The 25,677-nt window shown below is 39.6% G+C and overlaps 1 protein-coding gene across 1 annotated transcript in view; it reads right to left on the bottom strand.

The window, feature by feature from the left end:
* fech (ferrochelatase) overlaps positions 1 to 25,677 on the bottom strand; it is a 58,613-nt gene that overhangs the window by 27,319 nt on the left and 5,617 nt on the right. Inside the window, exons 2-4 of the mRNA XM_072573853.1 lie at positions 21,087 to 21,201; positions 11,432 to 11,551; positions 8,704 to 8,852 (exon numbers count right to left, since the gene is read on the bottom strand). Of these exons, the coding sequence (XP_072429954.1) occupies positions 8,704 to 8,852; positions 11,432 to 11,551; positions 21,087 to 21,201 (384 nt within the window). The remainder of the gene's footprint in view (positions 1 to 8,703; positions 8,853 to 11,431; positions 11,552 to 21,086; positions 21,202 to 25,677) is intronic.

The raw sequence follows: 25,677 nt of genomic DNA, 5'->3' as shown, positions 1-25,677 counted from the left end.
TGCCTATGTGGACCACGACTTTGGGCTGCTCCCCCTCCATCTCAAAGATCACAAAATTTCGATCCAGGAAACCACAAACCCTGGCAGCTGGGAGGCAACACATCAACCATGAGTCTCTCTTGTTCCCACAGAACTTCTTATCCATTCCCTTAACTATAGAGCCCCCGGTGGCTCATGCTTTGGTCCTCTCCTCTCTTCCCGTCTGAGAAACAGGGACAAACTCTGTACCAGAGCCTGCACCCAATGGCTCACTCCAGTAAATCGTGCTCCCCAACAGTATCCATGACAGTATACTTGTTGTTGAGGGAAATTTTGACAGCTGATGGAACAAGCTGCGAGACTTTCCAGTGGGACAACATCCTGAATGATTGTCAAGCCTGCCCCAATGGTGCCACAGCCATTTCTGGGTATTACTTCCTACCCACCCACAGTCATCCTGTTCCATGATTTCCCTTGTAACTAAAGCCATCTGTTTATTCAATGGAATTCTACATCCTTCAGTGAGTGCATCAGATTGAAGGCATTCTTACAAGTCCCATATGAGCAATGTTGTCAAACTGAATTTCTGTACAGAATGGCGTATGTAGAAAATAAAACAAATGTCAAGTTATGAACCAATGTTTCAATGTTTTGACATTACCATACCTTCCCAATCCAACCTCCATAAACATTAACTAGTTCATTTGCTGTAGATAAATCCCACTTCACATAAATTCCAAGTTATAGACCGACTTCAGCTATCTGGTCAGCATGGACGAGTCGGAAAGAAGCATCTGTTTCCATGCTGTACAACTTTCCGACTCTATGATCTCTCATACCTCCCTATGAAAGCTTTTTTTTCCAGAAGATATACTTAAGAGAGAAATCAGGAGGGCAAAAGGGGACATGAGATAGCTTTGGCAAATATAATTAAGGAGAATCCAAAGGGTTTTTACAAATACATCAAGCACAAACAGGTAATTATGGAGAGAATAGGGCCCCTCAAAGATCAGCAAGGCGGCATTTGTGTGGAGCCACAGAAAATGGGGGAGATACTAAACGAGTATTTTGCATCAGTACTTACTGTGGAAAAGGATATGGAAGATATGCACTGTAGGGAAATAGATGGTGACACCTTGCAAAATGTCCAGATTACAGAGGAGGAAGTGCTGGATGTCTTGAAATGCATGAAGATGGGTAAATCCCCAGGACCTGATCATGTGTTCCCTATAACTCTGTGGGAAGCTAGAGAAGTGATTGCTGGGCCTCTTGCTGAGAAATTTGTATCGATAGTCACAGGTGAGGTGCCGGAAGACTGGAGGCTGGCTAACATGGTGCCACTGTTTAAGAAGGGTGGTAAGGACAAGCCAATGAACAATAGACCAGTGAGCCTAATGTTGGTGGTCGGCAACTTGTTGGAGGGAATCCTGAGGGACAGGACGTACATGTATTTGGAAAGGCAAGGACTGATTAGGGACAGTCAACATGGCTTTGTGCGTGGGAAATCATGTCTCACAAACTTGATTTGAGTTTTTTGAAGTAGTAACAAAGAGAATTGATGAGGGCAGAGCAGTAGATGTGATCTATATAGACTTCAGTAAGGTGTTCAACAAGGTTCTCCATGGGAGACTGGTTAGCAAGGTTAGATCTCACAGAATACAGCGAGAACTCGCCATTTGGATACAGAACTGGCTCAAAGGTAGAAGATAGAGAGTGGCGGTGGAGGGTTGTTTTTCAGACTGGAGGCCTGTGACCAGTCATATGCCGCAAGGATTGGTGCTGGATCCTCTACTTTTTGTCATTTACATAAATGATTTAGATGTGAGCATAAGAGGTACAGTTAGTAAGTTTGCAGATTACACCAAAATTGGAGGTGTGGTGGACAGCGAAGAGGGCTACCTCAGATTACAACAGGATCTGGACCAGATGGGCCAATGGGCTGAGAAGTGGCAGATAGAGTTTAATTCAGATAAATGCGAGGTGCTGCATTTTGGGAAAGCAAATCTTAGCAGGACTTATTACACTTAATGGTAAGGTGCTAGGAAGTGTTGCTGAACAAAGAGACCTTGGAGTGCAGGTTCATATCTCCTTGCAAGTGGAGTCGCAGGTAGATAGGATGGAGGAGCCAGGCTTGGAGGATTTGAGCTATAAAGGGAGGATGAACAGGCTGGGGCTGTTTTCCCTGGAGCGTCAGAAGCGGAGGGGAGACCTTATAGAAGTTTACAAAATTATGAGGGGCATGGATATGATAAATAGACAAAGCCTTTTCCCTAGGGTCGGGGAGTCCAGAACTAGAGGGCCTAGGTTTAGGGTGAGGAGAAGAGAGCTATAAAAGAAACCTAAGGGGCAACTTTTTCATGCAGAGGGTGGTACGTCTATGGAAAGAGCTGCCAGGGGATGTGGTGGAGGCTGGTACAATTGCAACATTTAAGAGGCATTTGGATGGGTATATGAATAGGAAGGGTTTGGAGAGATATGGGCCAGGTACTGGCAGGTGGGACTAGATTAGGTTGGGATATCTGGTTGGCATGGACGGGTTGAACTGAAGGGTCTGTTTCCATGCTGTACATCTCTATGACTCTAAAAGATACAGAATTAATACAGTTGATAAGGGAGAGCCAGTGGGTGTGGTCTACTTCAACCTTCAGAAGGCTTTTGATAAGGCCCCACAGAAGAGATTAGCATGTCAAATTAAAGCACACAGATTTAGGGCTAGTATACAGACATGGGTAGAGAACAGGTTGGCAGTCAGGAAACAAAGAGAAGGAATATTACACATAGGATACAGAAGGATCGGTGCTTGGACCCCAACAATATACATTAATAATTTGGATATTTGGAAACTAAATATAACATCTCTACATTTACAGACAACACAAACATGGGTGGGAGAAGAGATGCAAAGAGATGCTGCAACGTGATTGGGTTTGGCTCATGGTACAACTGATTAATTAATATGTCTTTGTATGGTGCTATTGTTTTCATTTGTCTTTTTGTTGGTATTGCTATAGTTAAGCGTACTATTGCTAAAATATTAACTTCTATTGACAATATTGGTTGCAACCTGAAAATGCTTCTTCTTTACTTAAATCATGATGAGCAAACATCATTGGCTACCCTTGATTCCCCTCCGGACAAAGAGGGCGTAGGGCAGTCTTTTGCTGCCACTGGATTGGATTAATTTGATCCATGCCTTTATGGTGTCGTCATAGAATGACAAAAGTGGGGAATGAGGATCTAAAATTTGAATTTAGGCAACAAAATATGTAGATTTTTATTATAACAAAATGGTTTCTCGATTTAAAAGAATACTATAAAATGGCCTGTGAAACATACTGCTGATTTGCAGAATTAAGTTGCAGTTCAAGGATAAGAGGACAATAGAGTTTTCAAAAGCTGAATACTGACACGTTAATTGACCATTTGAACAAACCTTGAACCAGTACATGGCATGACAATTTACGTAAATAAGATATCTTTTAGCATAAAATACCATTTGATTAGCCTGTCTTCAATCATGTCACATTATGGTTGATAGGACCTTTCTTGTAATTAAGAACCCTTTCCCAGGAAATATCATTCGAATAACTTGCTGTAAATCATGTCACCTTATTGTATGTGATTGGTCTTTCTTGTAATTAAGGCTGTACTATTTCTTAAAAAACATATAAATAATGTGTAATTTTCAAATATAATTGTGCAAGTTCACCCTGGAACACGGAAACTTCAATCTCTGTGTTGCTGGATAGAATTCGTCAAGGTACCCTAATTCAATAAACTAACGAACCTGGCTTTTTGAATAGACCGCATTTGTCGATTCTTTTGACTGATCTCGAACCAAGACACCCCTCTTGAGGGGACGCAGATCTTCAACAACACAAACATGGGTGGGAGAAGAGATGCAAAGAGATGTTGCAATGTGATTTGGACAAGTTGAGAAAGTGGTCACATGCATGGCAGCTCAACTCTATAGTGTTGATAGATGTGAGGTTACCCACTTTGGAAGCAAGAAGAAGGCAGATTATCTGAAGAGCAATAGATTACAAAACAGGGAAATGCAATTAGATCTGGATGCTTTCATAAATCAGTTGCTAAAAAAATACATAGGTGCAGCAGGCAGTAAAGGAGGCAAATAGTATGCTGGCCTGTATAGCAATAGGATGAGCACAGGAGCAGGGATATCTTGCTGCAATTGTACAGGACCTTGGTGTGACCACACCTGGAGTACTGTGCACAGTTTTGGCCTCCTTATCGGAGGATGGATGTTCTGGCTATGAACGAAGTGCAATAATGGCTTATTAGACTGATTTCTGGGATGGCAGAACTTATAGAAGAGGAGAGACTGGCTCAGTTAAGACTATATTTACTGGAGTTTAGAAGAATGAAGAGGCTCATCAAATTCCTTAAAATTCTAAAGAAGGTAAATGCAAGATGGATGATCCTGATGACCACGAAGCCCAGAACTAGAGGTCACAGTCTAAGGATAACTGAGTAGGCCATTTAGAACTGATACAAAGTGAAATTTATTCACCCAGAAAGTGGTGAGTCTATGGCATTCTCTGCCACTAAGAAGAGATTGAAGCCAAAACATTGAATATTTTGAAGGAGGAGTTAGATATAGTTCTCAGGGCTAAAGAGATCATAGAGTAAGGGGATAAAACAGGTATAGGATAGTGAGTTGGATGATCTGTCATGATCCTACTGAATGGTGGAGCAGGCTTGAAGGACCAAATGTTCTATTCCTGCTCCCATTTTCCTATGACTTACAACATTTTGACCCAGACTTTCTGCTGATGCAAGTTCCCACAGAAATACAGCCTCCAAGATTATAGTATTCAGATTCTGCCAACGTAATCTTTCACTTTCAAGTACACACCAAATACCTAGTACCATCTCTCTGCACCCTGCCACCCATCCCAACAGTAGCACAGTCTTGCCTTTAACATGTGAATTTTCTTCTCTATTCAGATAAAATCCTCTAAATTCACATTTTTGATCTATTTTCTCTCTGCATATTACCTTGGGAAGTAATATGAAAATAAGTTTTATAAATTGAATAATCTTCTCCAACAGTCACTAAGGAATTTATCTCCATTTCAAAAGCCTCAAATTACTGTTTATATATAAAACCCAACAGTTGATTTTCAAATGTTAAACACTTATAATTTGAACAGAAATAATTACACATATTTGAGAGCAGTGCAGACAAACCACCAAAATGTAAACCAACTACTCTTATCTTATCAGTTCAGAAATACAGTTGGTTCAGTTACTGCCCTGCCCCAGGTTATCTGCCTAATCACAATATGACACAAGTAAGAGGGGATTGGGATAAGTCTCTTCAGTTGATTATCAGAATCTTAAACCGAACATTTAAAGTTTAGGTTATCTAACATGCCAGGAAAATGAAATTACAAAACAGAAAATGTAAAATGCATTGGATATGCTGAAAAACATTGATGCAACCTTTGAGATCTAAAGAACTATTGCTGGCCACACCACAGACATCATTCAAGAAACTTATCAGTATTTTTTTTAAAAAGTCAGTGTAGCAAAGCATAGAGCTTGGTTGACTCTGGGCCATCTAACCAATTTAGATATGACTCAGGAGGAGGAATAGACTGCTCAACCTCTTGAGTCTGCTCTGCCATTTAATACAACCATAGTTATTCTGAATGGTACACATCCCCACCTACCTCTGAGTACCTTTTCTCCCAGTGCTCATTAAGAATCTACCTACCGCTGTCTTAAAAACATTCAAGCTCATTGTTTTAAACTACTTTTTCAGAAAGAGAATTGCAAAATTCTCAACCCTCTAAGAAAATTTCTCTGTGCATTTTAAATGGGTAACACAATATTTTGAAACAGTAATCCCAGTTTTAGATTTGCACAGAAAACAAATCATTTCCACATCCACCCTGTCAGGACCCCTCAGGATCTTTCATGTTCCAAACAAGTCACCTCTAAACTCCAACAGATACAGGTATAGCATGTCTAAAGCTTCCTCATAAGACAACTTGCTCATTCCAGATATTACTTTTGTATACTTTCTCTGAACTGCTTCCAATGTACTCTTATCCTTCCTTTAATAAAAGGAAACCAATACTAAAAACAGTACTCCAGATATGGTCTTGCCAATGCTCGACACAACTGAAGCAAAACCTCTGTCCTATCCACTCAATAAACAACACCACTGAATTCTGCTAACTAAATCTTCTATTCATGCCAAAGTTTTTCTGACACCATGAGGTTCGATTTTCCATAATAATCTTGATGTGGCATCATATCAAATGCCTTCTGGAAAACCTTCTGAAAGTACAGCACATGCATCAGCTTCCTTTATTATCATCATGTTACATCCTCAATATATAAAACCAATAAATTGGTTAAACAGAATTTCCAAACGGAGTTCACAAAATGTGAACTCTGTCCAATTACCTTGAACTTTAAGTATCCTATTTTTAGACTTCAGCAAACATTCTGGAGAACAGCTTTTAAGCTAACTGACCTGTAGGTTCCAGTTTTCTGTCTTTGTCCGTTTTTACTAAGTCAGTCATATTTGCTATTCTCCAATCTAATGGAACTTGCCCCCAGCTCTTGCAAATTTTGGAAAATTAGATCAAACGCATTAACTATCTCACTTGCCACTTTAAGGAACTAGGATAAAGTTCATTCAGGGCCAGGGGACTTCTCAGCTGGCATCTCTGGTTTGTTCAGTATAACTTCCCACTGTTCATAATTTTTTTTGTTTCTCCCTCTTCTTTCCCAATTTCTTGGACGATATTTGTGTCCTTTATAGTGAAGACTGATACCTGTATACATTTATCTACCATCTAATTGCCATTATTAATTCACACACTTGACACAGGAACCTCACTTTGATAACTTTTCTTAAAATATATATAGAACCTTAACTGTTATTGTATTTCTAGCTAGCTTTCTTTTGTACTTCACATGTTTCTGCCTTTATAATGTTTTAGTCATAATTTGAAGTCTTTTAAAAAATTCCATCTAATCTTCTGAGCTGCTACCTGCTTTTGTATAATTATATGCTATTCATACAAATTTGACACTACCTTTAAACCGCTGTGTTTCTGGTGATCTAACCCTTAACCAAACTTGCCAGTTCAATTCCCCCAGCTACATTTTCACGCCCTTATAAGTGCCCTTATTTAAGTTAAGAATGCTGGTTTTGGACCTATAGCCCTTTCTTAAACTGAATGCAAAACTCAATCATATTAATTATGTTTGTTGCTGTCCAATGGTGCCTTCACGCTGAGTTTATTAATCCTTTCTTGCTGCAAAATGCCACAACTGCAGCTATTGTGACAGCTCAAGAATGAGGAGAAAGTGAGGACTGCAGATGCTGGAGATCAGAGTCGAGAGTGTGGCACTGGAAAATCACAGCCAGTTAGGCATCATTTGAGGAGCAGGAGAATTGATGCTTTCAGCATAAACCCTTCATCAGGAATGAGGCTGATGAAGGGCTTATGCCTGAAACGTTGATTCTCCTGCTCCTCCGATAATGCCTAACCGGCTTTTTCTTTCTAGCACCCCACACTCGGCTCAAGAATAAGCCTTAGAAACTACCCCAAAAACATTCTAAAATCCCCTAAACCAAGTAATTTGCCTATCTGATTCTTCCACTCTACATTGTCTAAAATTCCATGTGGTTTTTGCCTCACTTTTCCAATAAACACCTGTTAGCTCTTTCCTTACACTCCATCTTACCAATGGTTATTGCTAAAGGGCCTCTACACCACTCCCACAAATAACTTCTAGAATTTAGAATTTCTAATCTTTACGCAAATCACATCTATATCATGGTTTCCTGAAATTAGGACATCCTTTTTATTCTGCTAATGTCATTATTTAATTATCAAAGCTGCCCCTATATCTTTCTGGCTTCCTGTCTTCAACATATGTGTCCTTCAATACTCAAATCCCAATCTATGTCATCCCACAGCCATGTGTCTGTAATGGTTATCACTTTTATTTATTTCTTTTTCTATCAGTTCATTGTTTTGAATGATAAGTTAATTTACAGAGAGCCTTTAATTTTATCCTTTTATTATTTTTCTTATCTTTAGCAGTACCTGTTGACTTATCTTAGATTTGTCCTCTCTATCCCTTTCTGTCATGGTTAGCTTATAATTTCCCAAATTAATACCTTTCAGAACTTGATGGCTAGCCATTTCTATTTGGTTTAAAACCCTCTCTACTTCCTGAGGTAGAACCAAGTGCATTCACTTCTCAATAGTAGAGCATTCACTTTCCACAGTACTGATGTCACTGCCCCGTGAACTGGAATCACTCCTAATGCACCAGTCTTTGAGTTACTCATTCTTTCCTCAATTCTCATTTGCTCTACGCAAATTTGTACATGGAGATTCCATTTGGTAATTCGGTACCTCATTCTTCATACTGACTACACAGAATCTTGCTTCTTGGCCTGCCCATGTCATTGGCTCCTATTTGAAATAAGATGACTAGAATGTTAACTTCAGCTTTAAGGCCCTCTCCAGCAGTGTACATTACCCAAAACCTGGCAGCAGGCTGGACGCTCACCCTTCTCTTAGAAAAGAATGTTGCTGGAATAGGTGATCTGACAAATAACTGCAATATAAAAGCTGGGTCTCTGGATAGACTGAAACTGATGACACTCATAATATAGTGGTTCATTACACTTTGCTTGCTGTGAAATATTACAAACTGAAGTAATACCTGTCTCTGGAGACAATTCATCTAGTAGTTTCACCATGCCGTCTCCCTGCTTAGCAGTCCACATTTTAATCGGAGACCCTCCACCGATCCGGTGATACTGTTCCTGAATCTTGGGAGTACGGCGTTTTGCAATAAAAGGAGCAAGTTTGCTGAAAGAAAAATCCCAGAAATTAAATTACGTTTCCTCCTCACTCCAGCCTCTTGAAGTATCTCTCTCTCACATTTCAAAAAGGAGTATGGGCAAAAATTCTCTTACTGTTTGGTTATCAAAGTTACATGACAATGATTGGAGTTACTTTTCTACAAAGAAATAATGGACTGAAATTTTTATTTCCCCTTTCTGGGATGTATCCCTTTACTATCAATGGAGTCAACAGATCTGCAAATATGTAGCATGCATTGGGATTAACAGTCAAAAAAGTTAAGCCCTCTAAAAGAGGACTCCGCTCCTTCGCCAAAATTATACTGTTCATCAAAACTCACGGAAATTAAACTTTAAGTGCTAAAATACTTCTAAACAAATATCTTTTGTTTCGCAGATTAGGAAGATTGTGTTAACTGTTACATAACAAGTGGAATTTTGATTCCAGTGTAAAATGTTTGTGTGTCATACATATGGATCATCAAACTCCTAGAGGGTCAAAGACCACCTAGCAGGGAATGTGTGGTGCTACCTAAATCATGTGACATTGCTGTGATAACTCATGATTTAACCAAATTTCAACTATACATTCCAACAAATGATGAGTTGCATTTACATAAATCCATGACCCTTTCCTACTTCATTTTTTTCCAAACTTGCATTAAACATTTTTGTCCTGAGATAACACGTTACTTCTCAGTAAAGGAAAGTATAGGCTGAACCAGTGAAGGCTATAGCAAAATGTTGGCAGAAAGTGGGACAGTAGTTACAGAATGGGAGGAGGAAAAGGCTAAAACAATAAAATCAAGAAAAACTGAAAGAAAAACAAGAAAGAAGTTTACAACAAATTATCCTCATCATCATACGTCAGACTGAGATGATATGAGCAGTAGATCAGAGGTTATGTGAACATTATGATACCAAGTAGGAAAAACAGCCAACAGTTATCTACTGAGTAAATGAAATATGACTGTCAACCTTAAAAGGGGCCATTTAACCCCAAGTGCTCTTACGGGAAGAACAAATAAACCAAAACACTTCTTGAAGAATATCAGAAAGTAACAGAATGGAATCACTAAGAAATTTCTTTATCTTGAACATTCTTCCTTTATGAAAAAATGTTGTCTATCATGAAATATTGTCTCAACAAACATTTAGAATGCAGACTGACACAAACTGTGCAGTATGATACTACAGATGCTGCCTTTGAGACTGACGATGTAATATCAACTGTTTTAATAAAAATGGAGGATACTTTGGTGTAGACTTTGAACCAGAGGATTTTAAGAGTCACATGCAAGATGTAGAGGAAGATTAGGAGAAATACACTAAGAATTGTAAACTTCATCAAACTAGAGTCAAGTCAAACACAAACAAAAGCGAACTCAAACATGAAAGTAAATAATTCTGTGTAAACAATATTTCTATTTGTGGAGCTAATTGTTAACAAAGAAAAACGTGTGAAAGCTGCAGCTGAACAGAAGAAAACATTTAGAGTCATGGACATTTTTGTGGTTCGATTTTAGAAGCATAGAAACTAGGAGCAGGAGTACACCACGAGGCCCTTTGAGTCTGCTCTGCCATTTAGTGTACCCATGGCTGATAATCTAACTCAACATCATATTTCTGCTTTTGCTCCATGCTCCTGAAGCATTTAATATCTAAAAAATAATTTGAATATGTTCACTGACCCAGCCTGCACAGCTTACTGTGGTGGTGAATTTAACAGGGTGACTACCCTCTGAGTAAAGAAAAGTTCTCTCATCTCAGTCCAAAATGGCCAACACCACATCCTGAGACCTGCCCCCAACTAAGGGAAACATCCTCCCTGGATCTAAGCTATTATATCAGAATTTTCAGCTTTAATACCCACCCTATTCAGTCACATACCTCTAAGATAAACTTCAATTTACATAAATAATTCCTTTTATTAATTCTTAAAAACAGTTCAAATTATTTTTAATCCACCATTTCTTTATTTTAGATTAGACTCCCTACAGTATGGAAACAGGCCCTTCGGCCCAACAAGTCCACACCAACTCTCCAAAGAGTAACCCAACCCCCGACTAATGCACCTAACAACTATGGACAATTTAGCATGGCCAATTCACCTGACCTGCACATCTTTGGAACGTGGGAGGAAACCGGAGGACCCGGAGGAAACCCACGCAGACACGGGGAGAATGTGCAAACTCCACACAGTCTCCCAAGGCTGGAACCAAATCTGGGACCCTGGCGCTGTGAGGCAGTAGTGCTAACCACTAAGCCACTGTGTATTTGTCAGATGTAGCCAGGCTGCTGTCAATAAGTTTAGAACAAAACTTGTATGATATATCAACAAATAAAAAAGTGACAATAGCAAAAACTATGGTTTGAAATACACATTAATAAAGCTATTAGAGAAAGTTAAAATAAGAAATTGGAACAAATACCACTGTCCTTATGCATACATAACTAAAAAAATTAAATCTCTTTTTTTATAAAAAATGTTTTTTTAACATGAACTCACTGTTTTTAGGGAACCATTTGTAAAAGCAGAAGATGCTCTCAAAGTAAAAACAATTAAGATTCAACTGTAGGTTTTACCTTTGAGCTGGAAGTGGAATTAGGTCTTTATCTGTGAAAAGCCGTAGTAAGAAATCATGAACATCATCTAAAGTTTCAGGTCCTCCCATGTTCAGCATAAGGATGCCAGTCTTGGGTTTCCTAATCAAATGGGACGATAAAGATGACATGGTGAGCACATCAACACATTTAGCTATTTCTTGAATATTATAATTATAAAATTCTTAGAATACAGAAGGAAGCCCATTGAGATTCTGTTAAAGCTACATGAGATGGGAGCAGCAATAGGCTACCTGACCCATCAAGTCTGTTTCACCTTTCAAATAAGATCCTGGCTGACTTAATAATCCTCAACTCCACTTTTCTGCTTTATTCCCTTACTGACTAAAAATCTGTCTATACATTGGCTCTCTGAAAAAGAACTTTGCTAATGCCACTGTCTTTGTCTTGCAGCTTTACAAATTTTAACACATGGAATGCTTATCCAATCCCACTGAAAGAGACAATCAAAATTATGTCCAACACCTTTACAGTTACTGTATTCCAAAGCCTAACCACTCGCTGCATTAATAAAAACCAATGTCGTCCGGGGTACTTTTGTGAATCACTTTAAAACTGTACCTGCAGGTCTCTATTCCTTCCATCAATATTTTTTTTCTATCCACTTAGCTCAGATATCTCACGATTCTGATCACCTTTATCAAAATATTTTTCAACCTTGTCTTCCCCACGAACAAAGCCAGCTTCTTGAATCTATGCAACTAACTTAGGCCTCCCATGTTGGTACCATTCTTCTAAGTCTTTTCAGTACCTTTCCTAATGCATTTACATCCTTCCATAAAGTGCAGAGCTCCGAATTCATCACAGTTCTGCAGCTGAGACCAAACCAGTATTTCACCAGCTCTTCACTTCACCTAACCTGCCACCTTGAATAACGTGTACACATAATCAAAGGTCTTGTTGACCACAAACATCCTTTAGTTTATACTTCCTCACCTCATTCTTCTTACCAAAGAATGTTTGATAACATTTCTATGCACTAAATTTTACTTGCCATGTGAGCCTTTGAGTGTATCAGTATACCCATAAGCATTCACACTGGCCCACACTTCCAAACTTCAAATCAGAGACAACACAAACGACTCAAGATATGTGTCAGGACTCTGTGGAAGTCCCACCTCCATGGGAATTGCCTTGAATGCTTGAATTTCCAATGGGCAATTCCTCTGCTCCCCAGAAACCTAGGCTAAAGTCTTCAACTCTGAAACAGAGGCAGAGACTTCAGACGATTTAGCAGTACTCACCTGGTCAGTGACAAAGGCAAGGTTAGACAGTACAAAACCCCAGTCTATCACCTAGGTAAGTAGAAGACTATTCTGTCCTGCCCTTCACCATGGCCCCCACAGCTTAACAACTCTCTTTGCCCCCCTATGATAATCACAACTTGACCCAATACTTTTCACTTAGCTGTCCACTGACTAACTTAGTGATCGCACTAATTTATCCACTTACCCATTTGCCCATTCATTAGCATTCAGCCTAGACCTTTAAACCTACTATAAAATAGCTAGTGCTATAAAAAAGGGGACATGACCTGTCTTACCCCTAAAACAACAGCACTGTAATGCAGCTCATTAATGGATGCTGAGCTCAGCAGTTGTGGAGATGCTGGATTTGCAAGACTTGGCAAGGAATATAGATCAGTACTGCATCTAAAATGTGCGCAAAGTCCAAGAATGGCTGCCACTCTGAGAAACATCTGAGCCATTACTTCCAAGTTTTATTATCTGCAATTGTGGTCTAGAACAGAAGTGTAATTGACTGATATCCAATAGAAAAGAAGTGGTTCCACAATGCCTGAGGAACAGCTTTGAAAAAACTGCTCACTGCTCCTCAGTTCCTTATCACTTATCGAATGACATAATGCATGCTGCCCATGTCCCTTTTATTCCATGGCTTCAACTTTGCTGGCAAGTCTATTGCAAAACTCCAGATTAGAAGAATCTGTAACCTTGCATAGATAGAGCAGTTATGAAAAAAGATGAAAACCAGTAAGTTTTACAAATTAAATAAAGTCAATTTAAAACAATAAATAATCACTATATAAAAACATTACTTCAAGAGCTTCATCTTAAATTAAGCCTAAAATATGCCATATTACTGAAGTACAAGTCTTCTTTGTTCGGTATTGTCAGTGGAATGTATTTGACAGTACAACTGTTCACACTGCGGATAACTGTCTCAATTTCAACTGGGTCAGCAGCCAGCCAATGCTGATCACCTTGGGTCAGCAGAAGCAGGAATCCATGTTTCACTAGAGCTTTGTCACTATAATGACATAAACAAATGATGCATGAAGGGTGCTCTGGCACGGGGCATATATATTTTATTAAATGTTTACCCGAAAAATATGAACACAACTGCTAGGGTCTGACATCCGAGAAGTTGTCTTATTAATGTTCACTATACACATTTTAACCGTTATTATCCATTCATATATGTATCTCTTACCTCTTAGAGAAACAGCTAATTTTACTCACTCTATCTGATATCAAGAAATGATCATGGACTCTGACAACATTCATGCAATAGTGCTAAAGTTTGGGGTTCGAAAATAATCATTCTTCTTACCAAGTTGTTCCCGTACAGTGACAACACTGGAATCTGCCAATGTTGAAAACTGCCTTGCCATTCCTGTACACAAAAAGCAGGACAAACCCAAGTGGGCCAAATACTAGCTCATCAATTTACTATCAAATCATCTGCAAAATAATGGAAAATGTCATCGACAGTGCTATCAAACAGCACTTAACAACTAACTAATTGCTCACTGACACTCAGTTAGGGATCTGCGAGATCTACTCAGCTCCTGACCTCACAACAGCTTTGGTCCAAACATGGACTGAACAGTCCAACATCAGAGGGAAGGCATGGTTCCTGACATAAAGGGCAAACCTATTCACGTGTAACAAGAAACAGCCCCAGTTAAACTGGAGTAAATGAGAACGGGAGAAACTCTTCTCTGTTAGGAGGCATACCCAGCACTAAGGAAGTTGGTCTTAATTGCTGCAGGTCACAGCTCAGCCACATTAACAGATCACCAAATGGACACTGCCACAAGAGTTCCTCATGTAGTGTGCGAGACCCAATCAGGGAATTGGGTGTGAGCAATATTCCCAGTTAGATGCGGGGCATTACAAACAAAATATAAGGGGCACACAAATAAATTACCCACACACACTAAAAAGATTGTTAACTGAGATAGAACTATATGTTATTAACAAAGATGAGGAAACTGACAAGCTTTCTTGAACATATCCCCAAGGGATGTCGATAAGAAATAGAGGCCTATACAGATTCTTGGGGGACATAACAGGCAACAAAGCAGGAACAGGAAGAAATTCACTGTAGCTGATTCTCTAGATGCAACTGAATAATGATGAATGAAACCAGGTTAGATAATTGGGATTTTCAAAGTGCAATTGTGAAGCGGAGAGTGAATGACAATTTTTTTGCCTGGCGTAGACACAGAAGGAGGTGCGATTGGGAGGGGGAAGGGGAATTTTGGTAGAGAACAATACAAGTGATAAGATAGCCTTATCTGTAATTGGCATGAAGGTACTGAAGCCTCATGAAATGGGAGAGATTACACATGTGGCTGTGAAAGGGTGTGGAGCACTTGTAAGGAGAGAGAAGTTGAGGGAGAACGGAAATGTCATAAATAGATAATGGACAACAAGAGCATGCCAACTTTTAACAGCGCAAATCAACAAAGCTAGTTTGCTTTGTTTTCTAAAACAGAGTGAAAATGACTGTTTTGGCATTGAATTAAAAGTTTTATATTGGCACATGCTATTTTACTTCAATGTTTTTCCTTCTTTACTCAGGACAGTAAATCAATACATGGGCATAACCCAATGGACAATCCCAGAAAGCTAGTACCAATCAATAGTCCTTTCACTTTTCTTTTAAAATAACAGAATATAAGAACGGGAGTAAGCCATTTAGCCTCTTGAATCTGTTCCATCATTCAATACGAGCATGATTGATTAACAAACTCAATACCCTTTTCCAGATCTTCCCATATCCTTTGATCACTTTCATCCAAAAACTATACTTAGATTTTCCTGAAAGTCAATGTTAGGCTTCAACAGTTTCCTGTGGCAAAGAATTCCAAAAGGCTCACTGCTGTCAGGGTGACGAAATTCCTCACTCCTGTTGTAAAAGGCCTATCTTACAGTCTTAGCCAGTGACTCTCTGTTCTGGACTCCCCTGTTATCAAGAACAACCTTCTGCATCTGCCCTGTCTAAATCAACCCCCACCTCATTTTTCTCAATTCTAGGCAGATTGTATGGGAAAAAAACCAGTAGAGTGGAACACAATCCTATCAAGCCGAGTCAACTTAGGTTTTTTGGTGGGGGCGGGATGCTGTTAAAAGAGATTACATGCAGTAACTATCTTGTTTTCATCATATTAAAATCTAAGAGACATGGGCCAACAGCTTGCAAAGAGTGATGACCATAACTACATACATATCACAATACAAATGTTTCACAAGAATCAAGAAATCTGAACTTATGAAAATGTCTTTTAACAGGTCAATTTCAATTTCCTTCCATGCATATATCAGTACTTCACTGTTTATATATTGCAAATAAGCTGTTGAGTAGAATCTGTATCCCACCTTTATTAAAAGGCATTCTGTATATTACACAATTAAGCAATGTTACATGTGAATAGCAGTGCCAAGGTAATGCCAGGTGTAAAGGCCATACATTCGAACAACTGACCAACTGAATTAAGGGAGTCGGGTTGCAGTGGTAATGCCACTGGTGCAGGTGGTCAAATGAGGGATATTACTTCGGTATACTCAAAATTGACCTAATTAAGTTTTCTGGCATCAGCCATTTGGATTCTCCCTCCTTTCGGAAGGACGTTATGAAATTTGAAAGGTAGAAGACAGAGGGTGGTGGTGGTGGAAGTTTGCCTTTCAGACCAGAGGCCTGTGCCCAGTGGTGTGCTACAAGGAGCAGTGCTGGGTCCACTGATGACACCAAAATTAGAGACCAAGCAGACACTACGGCAATGGATGAATGGACAGCGGGCAACAATCGCCAGACAGGAATGTTCGCTCCCAGTTGGGGAAAATTTCAGTGAACAAGGACATTCAGCTTCGGATCTTCAGGTAAGGGTCCTCTGAGGCAGCCTCCACGATATTCAACAATGCTGAATCACCGAGGAACTGATAGCCAAGTTCTGTACCTGTGAAGATGCCCTCAACTGTGATTTTGGGTTCATGTTGTACTACGTGACCCCACCACACTTCTGTATCTGTAAAACCTTCCTAACTGTCTTGTTTTGACACTGTCATCGTGATAAGTTGTTATGATCGATCTTAATTAGCTTGCACGGTTTTGGATTACTTTATTAGTTTGGTTAGAACTTTGGCATATGACCTTAGACCTATCATGTTATTCCAGTTAAATAAAAACCAAAAGAACTGTGGATGCTGTAAATCAGGAGTAAGGGCCGGGAGGGGGATGCTCAGCAGATCTGGCAGCATCCAAAGAAGAACAATTAGAGTTAACATTTTGGCTCTGGTGACCCTTCCTCTGGTTTTTCTTCACAGATGCTGTCGGACTACTCGGCTTGTTCAGCATCTTCTGTTTTTGTTCCATGTTACTCTAGTCATTTGGCTTCTCTCCAGCCTCACCTTTTCTACTATTTTGTAATTATCTCGGTCTCATTCAATTGGATTATAGGTCAGCCCTTTACTCATACCGTCTAACACTCTTGGTCACCTGCAGAGACTTATTATTCGACACGCCACTCACTTCATTTGTATGATCTTATGATCTTTCTGTCTCTAAATTGTGCACTTCCCACTCACATCATTTGACAAAGGGGCTATTACAAAAGCTTGTAATTTCAAAGAGACCTGTTGGACTATAACTTGGTATTATGTGATTTCTGACTTTGAAAATTAGATCGCTGTTCCATCAACGTCAATGGGTCAGAATTCGGGTACTTTTTACCTTATAGTATTGCGAGTCTATCTACACCAAAATGGACTGCAACAATTCAAGAAAGCTGTTCACCACAACCCTCTCAAGGGAAACTGGGAATGCGCAATAAATGTTGACTCAGAAGCCCACAACTGACAAAAGATTTTTAAAAGCAGCAGCATGTTTCCTTGCCTGTGTTTGACCTGTTGCCAGAAAATTTCATTAGGCCAATTTTGAGTATCAACAGGTCATCTCCCTCATTTTACCTCATGCACCACAGGCATACTATTATGCAACTGGATTTCTTGTCCAGTGACATTACCACTAATGACCCGACTCCCTCAATTCAGTTGGTCAGTTGTTCCAATGTGTGGTCTTCCTACTTGACATTACATTGGCACTGATATTCACATTTTGGACTATAACCTGGTGTCATGTGATTTCTGACTTTGTCCACCTCAGTCCAACACCAGCATCTCCACATCATTATATTTCCAAGTCAGGACAATGAGTTGCTCGGGTGATCTCACTACTGTCCTTGCCCATCTAGATGGTAATAAGACCCATGTTTGGAAGGTGAATTTCGGCCATGCATCTTGTCAATGGCACACAAGGCAGTGACTGAGCAATATCACAGTTTTTTTTCCCTGGATGTGGTACCAACCAAGTGGGCTAATGTGTTCTGGATGGCGTCAAGCTTTGTTAATGTTGTTGGAGCTACATTCATCCTGGCAAATGTGATCTCACGAATTATGTAAATGGCATCAATAGCTCACTCCTGCTCCTACTTACATTTTAACGTCTGGACAAACAAACCATGTGCCACTAAATGAAATGGGAAACATAAGCAATATTGATTTAACTCTTGTTGACTTAATTATTTAAAAAGGAGCAAACTCTAAGTCTACCAGTTCATATTTCCATATCCAACCTACTCCAAATTTTGATGATACCAGATGTTTGTGGCAGTGAATTAGAAAACTGCTATTGTTATACCCCTGTTCAAGAAGGGAGAAGAGACAGAAAGCAAGAAACATCTTACTTAACCTAGAATCTGCCATTGGGAAAATGTTAGAGTTTTTAAGGAAAAAAAGAGCTGGGCATTTTAGCAAAGCTCAATGTCATCACAGTCGACATGATTTGTGAAAGGCAAAATTATGTTCGATGAACTTCCTAGAGATCTTTAAGGATATAACGAGCAGAATTGAAAAAGGGGTATCAGAAAGTGTAGTGTTTTTGGATTTTCAGAAAGCATTTGAGAAGATGCCACATAAGATTATTGCATAACATTGGAGCTGACAGTACAGGGTGTACAGTACTGGCATGGATCAAGGATTGGTTAACACAGCAAAGAGAGTTGGGAAGATATGGTTTTTTTTAAAATCAACTTTGAAAGATATAAGTGGAGTACAATGAAGATAAGTCCTGTGACCACAATTATGAATCTGTATTAATGACTCAGAAGGGAGAAGCGTACAATGTAACCCAATTTACAGAAAATGCAATGAGGTCATTGTACTGTGATAAGGACATAAGGAATCCGCAAGGGGATACCAATAGGTTGATTGGATGGCTAATATTGGCAGATGGAGTGTAACGTAGTGAAGGATGAATTTCGGTAAGAAAAATCAAAAGGCAAGCTATTATTTAAATGAAGAGAGGCTCCAATAAAGTTCAACACAGAGATATCACAGTGTTCTAATGAATGAAACATAGAAGTCTCGCATTTAGGTATAGCAATCAAATAAGAAGGAAAATGAAATTTTGCCTTTATTGCTAGGGGGTTGGAGTTTACAAACACTGAGCTTTGTTATAACAACAGGGTGATGGGGAGGCTGCGTCGTGAGTATGGTGTGCCATCTTGGTCCCTTTATTTAAATAAGGATGCACTGACATTGGAGTCTGTTCAAAAGCTGATTTGTAGATTGAAGGGGTCGACTTATTAAGAACAGCGAACAGGTTAGGCCTTTATTAATTGGAATTTAGAAGAATTAGGGGTGATCTTATTCAAACATACAAGATACTGAGAGGGTCTGACAGGGTAGATGTTGAAGACATATTCTCACTGTGAGCTTGTGTTTTGGCTAAGTATTTTTGGGGGCGGGGGGTGTTAATCACCTTGAACTAGGGGCTCAGTGGTTAGCACAGCTGCTTCACAGTGCCAGGGACATGGGTTTGATTGCAGCATCAGGCAACTGCCATGTGGAATTTGCATGTTTTCTCTGCATCTGCGCGGGTTTCCTCTCGGTGCTCCAGTTGTCGAGGATGTTTAGGCTAGGTGGATTAGCCATGAGAAACACAGGGTCACAGGTATAAGGTGGGTCTGGGTGGGATGCTCTTCAGAAGGTCAGTCTGGTCTTGATGGGCTGAATTGCCTGCTTCCACACTCTAAGGATTTTAAGATTCTATCGGACATAGTTACAGAATAAACTGTCACTCATTTAAAACTGAGGTGTGAAATGGGTAGTGAATGTCAGGAATTCTCTTCAGTGAGCTTTGGAGACGAGACCATTTAAAGTATTTAGAGAGAAGGTAGGTACAGTTTTGAAACACTGGGGAGTTGAAGACCATGTTGAGTCACAAAGGAGGAGTTGAGCCTTGGGGAATACTAACCATGGTCTTGTTAAATGGCTGGGAAGACTCAAAGGACAGAATGGCTTAAGTCAGAGATGTACAGCATGGAAACAGACCCTTCGGTCCAACACAGTCCATGCTGACCAGATATCCCAACCTAATCTAGTCCCATTTGCCAGCACTTGACCCATATCCCTCCAAACCCTTCCTATTCATATACCCATCCAGATGCCTTTAAATGTTGCAATTGTACCAGCCTGCACCACTTCCTCTGGCAGCTCATTCCATACACATACCACCCTGTGTGAAAAAGGTTGCCCTTTTAGGTCTCTTTTATATCTTTCCCCTCTCACCCTAAACCTATGCCCTCTACCTCTGGACTCCCCCACCCTAGGGAAAAGACTCTGTCCATTTATCCTATCCATGCCCCTCATGATTTTATGAACTTCTATGAGGTCACCCCGCAGCCTTCGATGGTCCAGGCAAAACAGCCTCAGCCTATTTAGCCTCTCCCTATCAAGCAAATCCCCCAACTTTGGCAACATCCCTGTAAATCTTTTCTGAACCCTTTCAAGTGTCACAACATCCTTTTGATAGGAAGGAGACCAGAATTGCACGCAATATTCCAAAAGTGGCCTAACCAACGTCCTGTACAGCTGCAACATGACCTCCCAACTCCTAGACTCAATGCTCGGACCAATAGAGGAAAGCATACCAAACATCATCTTCACTATCCTATCTACCTGTGACTCCACTTTAAGGTCTGCTCCTACTTCTTATGTTCTAACTTTTCTATTGAATGTGGAAGAAATACTTACAAAAATCAACTTGGGCCATTTCAGAGTGTGATTTTTTGACAAGCTTTGAAAGATTTAACTATCTTTTGGATAGTTAACTTTTTCAAAGCTCCTTAAAACGTAAAGACCAGCCTCAAAACGTCTCCTCAAAAAGTACTCTTTAAGACTAGCCATTTGAAAAGCTTGTTAAGAATTTCCCTCTCCTCCTCCCTAAAGTTCACTTAGAGTCAGTGATGTACAGCATTGGAACAAACCTTTCAATCAAACCAACAATTTTATACAACAAAATTTTAATTTACCTTGCATTGAGTTGAGGCTTTTCTTTTACATCAGCTCTTTGCTCAGCTGCTGCTGAGGTTGAATGCCAGTGCCACGGGGCACGAGGACACATTTTATTTGAGTTGTTCTTCGTGACTGCACAAGAAACAGAATATATTTTTCACATTATCAGACAATTCAAAGAATGCAAAACATACTCTGCAAGCATGCTAGATGAAGCAAATCATCGTTCTAACAGTTCATTCTACAGTCACAGAATCATAATGGTGCCAGAGGCCATTGGGCCTATCATATCTACACTAGCTGTATTATCTAATGCTAGTCTCTTGCCTTTTTCCATATCCCTGCACATCATTACTATGCAAATAACCATCTAATGCCCTCCTGAATGCTTCAATTGCCTCTACCATATTTCCAGGCAGTGCATTCCAAAACCTAACAACTCACTGTGGAAAGAGACTTTTTCTCACATTACCCTTGCTTCATTTGAACCTCATTTTAAATCTATGTCCTCTTGTTCTTGCTTCTTTTACAAGTGGAAACAGTTCATCTAGTCCATTTATCATTTTAAAAACCTCAATCAGATTACCTTTTAACTTGCTTCTCTCCAGGAAGACTAGTCCTAATTATTTCAATCTATCCACATAGTTTAAGTTTCTCGTACCTGGAATCATTCTAGTAAAATCATTTCTGCACTCTCTCTAATGCTTTGGCATTTTTCCTATCGTGTGGTACCCACAACTGAACACAACACTCCAGGTGAGATCTAACAAGTGTCTTGTACAAGTTCATCATTGACTTCTTGCTCTTGTTAATGTCCCTATTAATAAAGCAGAGATCATATACTTTATTTACTGCTCTATTCACGTGCCTTGCTACGCCAATGAACTGTGCGCATTAGAATTGCGCTCCTATTTTGTATTGTCTTTTATAGTGTTCTTCCAACATCACACTAAAATAATTTCACAGAGGCTGGTACCCTGTCAGCAAGTCACCCTTTATTTACACATGGAGGGCCCTTGACACTGCTGCAGGTCTCTCAGAGCTAGCTCTGAGTGAACAGAACCTCTGACACTTCTGTTCCTTTTCCCCCTTTTTTTATTTTATTAAACAATTCAGTTGACAAAACTGTTAACATTAACAGCTGTATGCAAAGAGACAGCAATTTTACAAGGGAGAGGAGCAGCTAAACAAGGTCCCAAACCCCACCATTCAACCAGGTTACAGGGAGATGAGGATAAACCTCAAATCCCTTTTTTTAAAAATCGGTTAGTCAGGACTCCCTGATTGGACCATATTAACCAACCCAATCAAGAATCTTACTCTCTGCTGTCCACCTGGATGACCTCATTACAATCACTACACACAAATCTCAGCATTAAACCTCATCTGCCATCTCCTCCAACTTGTAAATGCCCTTTTGAAGTTGCACTGTGTTTACAATTCATTCAAAGTGAGATAATTTGCAGTTATCTGCTGCTTATCAAAATCCAGGTCACCAATATGTATGTATTACATACAAGGAAAAGCAAGGGTCCCTATACTATCCCTGGCGAACTCCACGATAAACCCTCCTCTAGCCCAAAAACTATTCATTGATCATTATGACCTGCTTTCTATCACTGTCAACTTTGTATCCATACTGTCCTGTTTATACCATGACCTACAACTTTCAAGTCTGTTGTGAAGCACTGAATGAAATGCCTTCTAGATATCTGTATACCACATCAAAAACATTACCCTCATCAACCCTTTCCATTACCTCTGCAAAAATACACCACCCAGTTAATTGAACACGGTTTCCCCTTTGGAAATCTATGCTGACTCTTCCTCATCAACCTATCTTTTCAATGTGACTACTGATTCATTCCTAAATAATGGTTTCCAAAAGTTCTTCTACTATCACAATTAAACTAACTAGTCTGTAATTACTGGGCTTATTCTCAACCATTTTTTGAATAAAGCTGGAACATAGAACATAACAGTGAAGTACACGCCCTTCGGCCCTCCACGTTGCGCTGACCTGTCATACCAATCTGAAGCCCATCTAACCTACACTATTCCATGTATGTCCTTATGCTTGTCCAATAACGACTTAAATGTACTTAAAGTTGGCAAATCTATTACTGTTGCAGGCAAGGCATTCCATACCCTTACGACTCTCTGAGTAAAGAAACTACCTCTGACATCTGTCCTATATCTATCACCCCTCAATTTAAAGCTATGCCCCCTCGTGCTCGCTGTCACCATACTTGGAAAAAGGCTCTCCCTGTCCACCCTCTGAATATCTTATATGTCTCTATTAAGTCACCTCTCAACCTCCTTCTTTCTAACGAAAACAGCCTCACGTCCCTCAACCTTTCGTCATAAGACCTTCCTTCCATAACAAGCAAAATCCTAGTAAATCTCGTCTGCAGCCTTTCCAAAGAATGTTGGCAATTCTCTAGTCTTCTCCCCAGAGTCCAAGGAAGACAGAAATATTATGGCCAGTGCCTCTGCAATATCTATGCTCACTTCCTACAAAACCCTCTTCGATGCATATCATCCAGTCCCTGTGCTTTGTTATCTTCAACAATCTATCCAAGACTTTTTCCTTCTTAATTTGGTCCTTTCTATGAACAGTCTCTTTCTCTGTCACGATGGCCTAGACAGCATCTTTTTCTTCAGTAAAGACATTTAATAGCTCAGTCATTCTCCCCTCTGAGTGTGTAAATTTATTTTGGGTCTCTGATTGGCCCTATTAATGGAGATTATGAAAATGTTGCATTATCTCACACTAGTGAGATGAAAGACATTAGATCAGACCAAATTACTTAATCATAAAATATTTGTTCTATTTTTAAGTCTGTTGATAAAGCAAGTTTTAAGTATCAAATCCTGGGCAAACATAACTGAAAATATCACTGCTCAAAGACGTATGATCTATAATTCAAATACAATTCACCCAATTAATAGCTACAAATATATTATAGGTATCGTTATTGGAGCAATGGTTTGCTGCTTTGAAAAGCAACATCTAATTTCAGACAATTATCAATATACTTACTCCCATCTATATGTAAAAGATTGTAGTAATAAAGGACTGCACAAGTAAATTCATAAAGCAGCTTTTCTGATCCTTTTTTTTGCCAGCCTCCCATCTTCCAGAAATGTAATCTCACCCAGAAATCCGCTGCCTGGGTCTTAAAGTACACGCATTGATTTTATGGTTCCAGATACATTATATTAAAATTCTCAGCTTTGCACTCAAATCTATATTTGGCTTTGAATTTCCAGGTTTTGATTCTTTCCCAGAAATGCACTTTCCTCAAACTCTCACCTTTTTCATTTTCTTTTTTTTAAATCTCAAATTGCCAGAATGAATTTCTGGGACCCTCCTTATAAGTTCTCTCTTTGGTCAAGTTTTTGGTCACCTGTCCTGTTGAAGCAGTAGCTGCCATTACTCACCCTCCCAATGTTCAAGGCCCCAAATACTCCTTCACCAGGTATAACTTTGAATTACTTGTACTTGTTTCAACTTGGTATACCATATGTGTTTTTCACCATGCAGTCCCTTTTAAATTACAAGGACAAATCTAAACTACATGACCACATTACAGAATATCTGTCTATAGTCCAGAAATAGGACTGTAAGCTCATTCATATCTGTCCTCTGCTGTCTGCACTGCTCGAGCCTCCACTGGGTTTTACTCAAGGCACAATTAGTTTCTAAAGTTCAACACGGAGTTAAATAACTTCAAAGTTAAAAATCACGCAATCCCAGGTTATAGTCTAACAGGTTTATTTGGAAGCACTAGCTTTCGGAGCGCTGCTCCTCAACTACCTGATGAGGAAGCAATGCTCCAAAAGCTAGTGCTTCCAAATAAATCTGTTGGACTATAACCTAGTGTTGTGAGATTTTTAACTCTGTACACCCCAGTCCAACACCAGCATCTCCAAATCTTAAGTAACCTCAAAACTGTAATCACGATCTCTGGCCATTCTGTGCACGCAACAGGCATTGATGATTCGACTATTCCCTTTCACAGGTCTTCTTGTCCTAAGCCTGGTTTCTTCATACTAACATAGCCTTTCAACTTGCACCATCATTCGCTTTGTCATTTAATATCTCTTGCTTTCTAGTCTAACAAAGATGTTTCCTTTTGTTCTACATAGCATAATTATTTAAGTTACACAGCCTATAATTCCACTTCTGTATTCGGTCATTCCCTCATAAAATAACTTCCCACCTCTTATTTTTCTCATGAGGCAAATATCACCCTGACAAATCCTGGCAAACTTCAGAGATGATCAGCGAGGAGAGGACTGACATCGAAGACAGACTCTCTTGAAGAGAGCAAAATAAGCTGACAGAGACATTACCCTGACTGATCCTTCTGATTGAATGCAAAGTCATTATTCTACCATAAATACATATATCCTTAAAATTTCTTGGCACAGACCTGTACAAGCTCGGGGTTACAACTCTGCTCAGCTCAAGGTAACAGAGGAACAGAGTCAAAGTGTACTTTCTTGATGTCCTGAAGTGCTTTGTAAGCAATTAACTATTTTCAACCATAACTAATATCAAGCAGCCTACAGTCTGCTAAGTCTCTTGCAATTTGACCATTT

Source organism: Chiloscyllium punctatum, chromosome 1, assembly GCF_047496795.1.
Source record: "Chiloscyllium punctatum isolate Juve2018m chromosome 1, sChiPun1.3, whole genome shotgun sequence".
NCBI lineage: Eukaryota > Metazoa > Chordata > Chondrichthyes > Orectolobiformes > Hemiscylliidae > Chiloscyllium > Chiloscyllium punctatum.
This window is presented reverse-complemented; position numbering and strand designations above follow the sequence as displayed.